Source organism: Cibotium barometz, chromosome 1 (genome assembly GCF_041138505.1).
Source record: "Cibotium barometz isolate CiBa-2024 chromosome 1, ASM4113850v1, whole genome shotgun sequence".
NCBI classification, from domain to species: domain Eukaryota; kingdom Viridiplantae; phylum Streptophyta; class Polypodiopsida; order Cyatheales; family Cibotiaceae; genus Cibotium; species Cibotium barometz.
The window spans coordinates 60,812,194-60,821,508 of record NC_141046.1 but is presented as its reverse complement, the minus strand read 5'-3'; the positions used below and the strand labels follow the sequence as shown (position 1 = coordinate 60,821,508).

Genomic DNA, 9,315 nt, shown 5'->3' with positions numbered 1-9,315 from the left:
TGCCTACAAAAGGAAGAGTTGCACATGGCAGGAAGGGGAAGCCAATGAGCATGCTACAGCAAAAGTCCAAGAGGTTAAAGCATTCTGCTGGTGTGCTAAAGGAGATCAGGAAACAGCAAAAAGCTATAGGCTTTGCAATCCCCAAGGCACCTTTTCAGAGGCTAGTGAGAGAAATCTGTGATAGCTGGCACCTTGGTTTCAGGTGGAACAGGACTGCCATTCTTTCCTTACAGGAAATGGCAGAGGATTACCTGGAGAAGTACTTTGAAGATGCAATGCTTGTAGCAGCCCATGCTCACAGGGTAACTCTGATGGCCAAGGACTTCAACACATTGTCCAGAGTGAGGTGGAGGTATGACAAGCTGGTCCATCCTGTGGAATGGCAGGACATTAAAATGAGAGACATATTATTAATTCCACCTACAAGGAAATTGAAGGCAGACAAGGTGAAGGTTGTTGAAGTGACCCACTCAATGAGCACCAGAGGGAAAGCTGCTTATGAGGAGTCACTGAAGCAGCAAATAGAGGAATCCAAGTCTGCTATAAATGTGGAGACTGTACAGATGGAGCTACAGATACAGAGAAGGTTGCAGGAGCTGGGCCCTAACATAGTTGTCCATATTGAAGATGATTTTTCAGAGAATAATTTTGACTTGACAAGAGCATGCTTGGCAGCATTGGCTCATAAGAATGAGTATTGCTCAGATACTATCATTCTTGCAATGCTCTAGTAAGTGTCTTTTATTTTACATTTGTTTGCAAAACAATCCTTATTGTACCTCCTCCCTTACACCTTACCTTAATTATTGTTTTGTCCAATGTAGCATGATGAGAAGCTGGCTGAACCATGCTGTACAGCATACAGTTTATATTATTGATCCTGCAATTTCCTTCAAGTTAAGAGATCCAAAGGAAACTCCCATGGATATTTCCAATTGGTTCAGACACTGTGATTTTGATCATGTTGATATTTTGCTACTTCCATACCATAACAAGTATGTGTGTGGCTGCTTCTTTTGGGATTTTCCTTCAAGATTGAGTACTCTTGTAGCCTTTGATTTCTTAATGCTTTTTTCCTTATGCAGTGACCACTGGAGCTTTGCTTCTATTGACATCCAGCAGAAGCAATGCTTTTTATTCAACTCTCTTAGAAACACACACAGAGAGATTAAATTGTAAGTGGTTTGTGTGCTATTTTTAACTTTAAACTTCATTATTTGGATTTAATGCAAACTAACTGAATTATATGTATTGCAGTTGTATTAGAAGACTTCTAGATGCATTAGATCAGTGTCCTCCTAATGTCAATCTTTTGGATTCAATAGAGCCAATAGATTTAGAGGTAGAAAGTTGCTCCCTCTACTGATGTCTATTTCATGCTATGCCTTTGAACTTATTGAATAATTTTATTTTGTTCAGACATTAACAGTTTCTAACATATCTTTCCAACTATCCAGACACCACAACAAGATGATTCAAGTAGCTGTGGCTGGAGAGTGCTGATTAGTGCCAAATATATACTTTCAAGCTATTTTGAGATAGGACAGCCAGAGCTTGTAAGAAAAAATAATTTTCATTTAGCTTCAAAAAATTTGATATTGGTACAAAGTGTTCTAAATCATCATATCTCATTGCAGATGAGAGAAGATAGCTTCAACTCGAGCTACGTGTATAGTTTCAGAGCTGATATAATTTGGAAGTTTTTGAAGTATGCCTTCCCCAAACCTATTGTACCAGCTACTGTCGAGTTAGGTGAGAGCTCTAAAGTCCGAGAAGGTGTCATACACCTTGATGACACAGATGATGCAGATGTGGTGCCACAAGAACAAGGACCTAGTGCTGATGAGGAGAAGCCACAAGAACAAGGACCTGTTGCTGCTGATGTTATTGAGGAAATGATGGAGCAACAGCAAACAGATGCTCCAAGGGTAGTAGAGGAGACAATGGAGCAGCACCAAGAGACTGTACACGACAAGATGGAGCAACAGAAAGTAGATTCTCCAAATAAAGATGATACGGTGAGGTTGGACCATGTAGAGCAGCCTCTAGATCAACCTGTAGATAAATAGAAAATTGTTGTCAAGAATATGTTCTACATATGTAATTAAACACTTCTGTACAGAATTTTACATTTCTGAATATAATACCTTTGTTTATGGAGTCTGTGTTATCTCAATTTTAAAATTTTCAATGTCTTTGCATTTTATTGATCTCTCTCTTCTTTTGAGCACCTGCAAAAAAGCAATATGAAACAATAGGGTAAAGTAAACTAATAGCAGTGCTTAATGAGACTAGGATAAGTCACATGGTATACCTTCTTATTGTTGTAGATAAATAAAAAGTCCTTTGAAATAGAACCTTCTGTCTCAAATAGAATGTCATTGCGCAATTGAGCTAGGGAGCAGCATTGTCTTAATGTGATATTGACTAGCACATCACCATTCTCAACAACATCAATATCAAGAAGTTTATTTTCTGCACCAAAAGAATCTTCATCTTGATCCATAGGGACTAGTTTTGTACCTAGCATTCGACTGCGCTTATAATAAAAAGAAAAAATGAAATTTTGTGATGCAACCATGTACTTCAGTTGCATAGAAGGTTGGACAACCTCACAAAACACTGAACTACATGTCTTCTTATCCCAACCTTTATCCAAAAATTGTGGCATGCATGCCAGACTTGTTGCTTTAACTGTGAACATTGTTTTTGAAACCTTCACTGGAAAGGTATTAAACAAGTCTACAAAAACTGTGAGAGGCATGCACAAAGAAATTTTTATTATCCTTGTGGCAATATTGGGCCTAAGAGCTTTCTGTACTTCTTTGAAAAGCTTGGCTCTGTATGCCTCTGTAACACTAAAATGTGGGAGAGGCCAATCCACTGAATTCCATGCTGGAAGGTCTTGTTTTCTTAACACACCATGTGTGTTTGCATTGTCCAGCAACTGATAAAAATGATCAGTAAAAAATATACCGGATTGAGCTAGCTCTGTTGCACATCGACCTTCGTATTGTTGTTCTCCTATCGATCCATGTAAAACATCTATAAATCCCAGAATACAATCGATGTTTTGCCATGTCTCATACGATGAAGGGTATAAATCTGAAATAAAATATCACAAGAATATCAATAAGCAAAGAAAGAAAGCTTTGTCTTAAAAATCCATGCACCTCATAAAGAACCAAACCACAATAGAAAAATATACAATTAGGCCTGTGTTGCGGAAGATCATTTGGATAGTCTCGCAAGACAAGTTCTTTATGCATGTACACATGCTGAATCAAAACTTCTTTCACCGATATCTTTCCTCTGGTGATTTTAAAATCTCGTACTCTTCCCTTCCATGATGCCAAGAAAATATTTTTTGTCTGGGGTCTCTTTCTTTTTCTAGGTTGCATGAGCACCCATGCTCCTTTCGAAACAGTAAACCTTTCCCAAGTTCCTTCCGTTTTGACTGTACTTGAATTGTCTACCGAAGAAATAGAAGAAGCAGGTCGACGGGGTAAGGATGTGTGGTATAATTCTGCCTTCATAGCATTATCATCCACAGAACGTCTTCCACAAGAACGACCATAGTTTTTATTCACCATGGATACCTTGTGAATCTGTAACCACAGCAAAGTAATGTAAACAAGATAACAAAGTGAAGTTTCAAGAAAGAGAAAGTAGGCAGACAGATAGTTGACAAGAAACATCTTACTCTAAGCCAAACTGGATCAAGGGAGCAGTTTTGGAAAAGAAGAGGTTACTGCACAATGAGGTAGTGGTGTAGAATGGTAGACCTTTCGAAGGAAAGGCAGCACAACAATTCAAAGTTCAAAGGGAGGTGGAAGCGGGAAGGCCCTTGTCAGAGAAATTGTCAGACTAGATTCTATCTTCATGTCCAAAGATCTTGTGAGAATAAAAAACCAATCTCCACATTAATGTAGCACGCTTGTACCTACATAAAATATTGTTTCTTTTATCTATTTTCTTTTATTTTTGTGAATTTCCAACGTTACGTTGGCCCTCTGTTCATTGGTTGAGAGCTTATTTTTCCAAACCGTAAAAGGCCCCAAAATGAGCTCCCTTTTTCCCTAATGATAGCGGAGTGCCCTAATAGGCTACAGAAGATCGCTACTCAGATGCAACCAAATCAAGGGAGCACATCGGGAATGCCGGTACTTACATGCAATCGTTGTGGCATAGATCATTTGATTGCTCAATGTCCACATAATCCTAATGCACCCAAGATTACGCCTTTGAATTTGGTTGAGGTCACCAACTAGGCACGAGGAACCACACCCGTTGTACCCGCGAATGTAGTTACACGATCAATGCTCCAAAATCAAAACTACATTCTTGAAGAGAGGGATACTGCATCAATCGCTCAGGCAAAGAAAAAGAAAACACGACGAAAGAGATCGCTTAATGCCACGAGCTCCAAGCCTAGTTCAAAGACTAACATAGGGACAGGAGACGACCCCGTGTATATGAATGACCCTGAGGATGATTCTGATTCAATAGAAACCATGGGGACCAAAGCCACTACCTTAAGGGAGGAACCCACTCGGGAGCTCAATGAAGGAGAATTAAGCGAGTACATAAATAAGGGAAAACAGAAGGAAACTTCCTCGGCCCCACAACCAAGTCAGTTAATGCCCTCTCGACCACCCAAACTGACTGAGACTCCCCAAGACAAGCCACGTGGGCCAAAAACCCTCAAGAAAAAGATTGGAACTTACCCAAACCCAGTTGAGGAGATTGAACAAGTGCAGCACTTAAGGGGTTTGGTGGAAGAAACACAAAGAGAACTGGAGCCAAACCCGAGAAAAATCAAAATTCCAGACACAGTGTTTCCTACGCAAGTTCAATCTCACAGGAACCATAAACCGTTAGCTATACCTAGTATCATTCGGGAAGAAAGTGAGGATAGGACATCCGGAAGTGGGCAAACTCCCTTCTTGCTGGAAAGAATGTTTAGTGAGGGAATGCCTGACCCCATCGAAGAGGAGGTGATTCCATCTTCACCAATCCCTAGTCAAGGGGCAATGTCTCGAAAAGTACCGTTGAATGTGTCTAAGCTAATGGATTTCATGTCCTCTGAGATCAGAACCACGATCATATCCAAATTATATGGAGATCCTGAGCTATTCTTAGCTCTTCGGGCATTTCTCAATGGAGAACTAAAGGTGGGGCTACCATAATTTGCAACTATGGATAGACCTGACACGCTTCAAGATGAAGGGGAGCATTGGGATCTACAACCCAACTTAGATGAAGATTCGGTCGTTGAAATACCTGTTACCAAGTTGGGACAGTACTTTGAAGGTGACGAATCTAATGCAACCCTCCCCATTACTACCAAGGGATTAACTCTAAAGGGAATCCTTGATGGTGGTGCTGGCGTGAGCATTGTGACTAAAAACTATTGGGAATCTATGGGAAGACCTCACCTCAAAGTCACAAACATAGTGGTTAAGATGGCAAATGGAACTATTGCTAAGCCTATTGGAATGTTAAGGGACCTTAAGATCAAGGTTTTGGGGTACAAGGTAAGACATACCTTCATTGTAATAGATTTCTCCAAGCATCCTATGTCATATCAAATGATCTTAGGACGTCCTTTCATGAGGGAAGCACAAATGGTACATGACTGGTCGAAAAACCATGTCTACCTACAATTCCAGGACTCTGTCATTCGAGTTGATCTTGAGAATGGTCGTGCACATCCTTTAGGAAGCAAGGTTATCATTGATAATCGATCGGATACCACTATTCACTCTGCCCCATTAAGGTATTGCTATACATGCAAAAAAGAGACTGATGATAGGAAAGATTCTCCTTATATGGATGTCCTATCGGGTATGACTGAGTCGGATAACGTGGATTGGGTACACCTAGCGGCAACCATAGACACATGGGAAAATAGAGGCACAAGTTGGGTAACACCTGAGGGGCAAGATATGCCACCGTTAGTGCCAATAAACATGATAGGTGTTATGCACTTGACTCCTGATGGCGAGAAAGCGACAAACTCCACCGACACTGAAAGTAGCAAAGACTCTGACCAATGCAACTCTGAGTATGAATCTCAAGAAGAAACTGACCCTGAGCCTGATGGGAAAAATGAATCAAATATTTACCCAAATGTGGAAGCAAGGTGCTCAAGGCCTAGGACAGTGGCCTCCTGCAGTTCATCCGAAAGTGAAGATCGACCAAGTGAGTCCGAATCGGATAGAAACAAAAATCAAAAACTTGGTAAGAAGAAAACGAGACATAAGTGCCAACGCTATCGAGCTAATGTACGAACTGCAATAAATAAGGAGAGAACCACTGCAGAATGGCTTAGTTATGTAGGAGCCATTGACGCTCATCGGAAGATAGCGGATAATTGGGGACAATACCTCCAAAGTGTCATGTGGTGTATTCCGCAACCTCATGACGTCGCCCAATTAGAAATCGAAGAGAAGCCAAAACTAAGTCGTACTGCAAGAAGGCGGCAAAACCAAGAGTTGGCTCAACAACAAAAGGAGGCGGAATTAAAAGAAAAAAACCGGGCACAACAAGAACCAGTAGACTTACACCCCGCACCCGAGCATTTCAAATCATTCACCATAGGGGAACGTAAAGTAGTCTACACAAAAGCCCAACGAACGCCTACCAATGGGAGTAGCGGTGTCTACGATGGCCCTGCGGTAGTCAAGGAGATAGACTTAGCAGATCCGGGTGAGGAGTCTAAACCAGTTTTTATTGCTCAAGACCTCACCAAGGCGGAAGAAGCTGCACTTACGAAGCTTCTTAAAGAATTCAAGGACATATTTGCTTGGACATATCATGATATGAAGGGTGTTCCACCCTCGGTGGTGCAACACACGATTCCAATGATTAGCACTGCTAAACCAGTCCAGCAACGTCCCTACCCAATGAATCCTAAGTACGCAAAGATTGTACAAGAGGAAATTGAAAAGCTTGTAAAATGTGGATTCATATACCCTATTGAGCACTCAGAATGGGTTTCTCCGATAGTCATCGTACCAAAAAAGAATGGAAAACTCAGAGTGTGTGTTGATCTCAAAAAGGTTAATGCAGCCCCACCAGAAGGGATCATTACCCCTTGCCATATTCTGAACATGTGCTTGAAAGAGTGGCAGGCAAGGAGGCATATAGCTTTTTAGATGGGTACTCGGGTTACAATCAGATCACAATTGCAGTCGAGGACCAAGCTAAAACAGCATTTATCACGGAGTTTGGAGTGTTTGCCTTCCGCGTCATGGCCTTTGGCTTGACCAATGCACCTGCAACATTCCAACGATTGATAAACACGGCCTTTAAGGAATATCTAAGGGACTTTTGTGAAGCTTTCTTAGATGATCTTTGTGTTCATTCCTCTTGGGATGAGCACTTGATGTGTTTACGAAAAATATTTGAAAGGTGTAGATTATATCGCATCTCCTTGAATCCTTTCAAATGCCAATTCTGGGTTAAACACGGAGTTATCTTAGGGCATATAGTGTCCAAAAATGGGATTTCCACTGACGAGAGTAAAATCAAGGTCATTCTGGAATTGCCACCACCCACCAACTACAAGGGAGTCCAACGCTTTATGGGCCACGTTGGTTATTATTGAAGATTTATTCTATTCTTCGCCGAGATAGCTCGACCATTGTATAAGCTTCTCATCGAGTTTAATTGGACCGAAGAATGTGACCGTGCCTATGAGCTATTAAAGAAGGCCTTGGCGAGTGCTCCAATCTTGAGAATGCCTAACTGGGATTTACTCTTCCATGTGCATATTGATGCATCAAACTTTGCTATTGGGTGTGTGTTAACTCAACCTGGAGAACAGAAGCTAGACTACCCCATTAGCTTTGCCAATCGCCAGTTGAACGATGCTGAGATGAACTACACCACTACGGAGCGAGAAGGGTTGGCAATGATATATGCAGTAAGGAAATTTAGTTATTACCTCCTTGCCACCAAGTTTGTTTTCTATGTAGATCATCAAGCATTGTTGTATCTGGTAAACAAACCATGCTCCACAGGAAGAATCACACGATGGCTATTGATTCTTCTTGAGTTTGATTTCACTGTTGTTGTGAGACCTGGCAAAAAACATGTTATGGCTGATCATTTGTCTCGCATACCTAATGGTGAGGCTCCTACGGGGGTTGATGATGACTTACCAGACACTTCCCTGTTCATGGTGGAGACAATGCCTGAATGGAGTGAGAAGATTGTTAACTTTTTGGTTAATGGCTTTCCACCCAAGGAGCTTCGTAAAGATCTAGCTCGAAAGCTAATCAAAGAATGCGAACCCTATTGCCTGATAGCTGGGACTCTTTATAAAAGAGGAAAGGATGACGTTCTTAGGCGTTATGCCCGAGAGGATGAGTATCTATACATTTTGCAAGAGGCACATATGGGTGTAGCCGGTGGTCACTTCTCAGGAGACTTAACTGCGCGAAAGATCTTACAATCAGGGTATTGGTGGCCCACTATGTTCCAAGACGCATCACTCTTTGTGAAGGGTTGCGATGAATGCCAACGATATAAGAAACCCCAAAGGAAAGATCAGATGCCCCTACATCCGATCAAAGTAAACCAACCATTTGAAAAGTGGGGTTTAGACTTTGTAGGTCCAATTAGTCCAGTGGCCCGAAACACACAATCTCGCTATATTATTGTGGCCACTGACTATATGACCAAATGGGCTGAAGCGAAAGCGACACGTAAGGCAGATGCGAGGATAACAGCCAAGTTCCTCTTTGAAAATATAATCACACGATTCGGTTGTCCTTTGGAACTTGTGAGCGACAATGGTACGCATTTTATAAATGAAGTGATTAAGGAGCTCACAACAAATTTCATGATATCCCATCATAAATCTACTCCTTACTATCCGCCGCAAGCGAATGGCCAAGCCGAGAGTACCAACAAGACTTTAATCTCTATTTTGACAAAGACAGTTGAAGCTCATCGCACGGATTGGGATCTAAAGCTTACGACAGCTTTATGGGCCTATCGTACTGCGTACAAAGTGGCTATTAATTGCACACCATTCAAAATGGTGTATGGCCAAGAAGCAGTCATGCCGTGGGAATTTGTCATTCCTAGTCTTCGTGTTGCTACTCAAGAGGGATGGGATGGTAATCCTTTAGTAGAGCGTCTGTATATCCTTGAGCGGCTAAACGAAGAAAGACCATTGGCTGTATACAATGCCCTTGTGGAGAAGGATAGAAGGAAAAAATGGTTTGATCGCCATCTAAAGGACAAGGACATCAAGGTTGGGGATAAAGTCCTGATGTATGGAGTGCGAAACGAAAAGAAGAA

The 9,315-nt window shown here is 41.5% G+C and overlaps 1 protein-coding gene across 1 annotated transcript; it reads left to right on the top strand.

The window, feature by feature from the left end:
- The first annotated feature begins 1,298 nt into the window (after positions 1-1,298).
- Positions 1,299-2,069, top strand: LOC147642265 (uncharacterized). Its single transcript, XM_086805946.1, has 3 exons — positions 1,299-1,342; positions 1,458-1,556; positions 1,638-2,069. Exon 3 carries the CDS (start codon positions 1,638-1,640, stop codon positions 2,067-2,069), a length of 432 nt encoding a protein of 143 aa, XP_086662072.1. The 5' UTR covers positions 1,299-1,342; positions 1,458-1,556.
- Positions 2,070-9,315: the final 7,246 nt, after the last annotated feature.

Bases quoted from the DNA above. Each gene is read 5' to 3' on its own strand.
- LOC147642265 (XM_086805946.1), top strand. From the start codon at position 1,638: ATGAGAGAAGATAGCTTCAACTCGAGCTACGTGTATAGTTTCAGAGCT.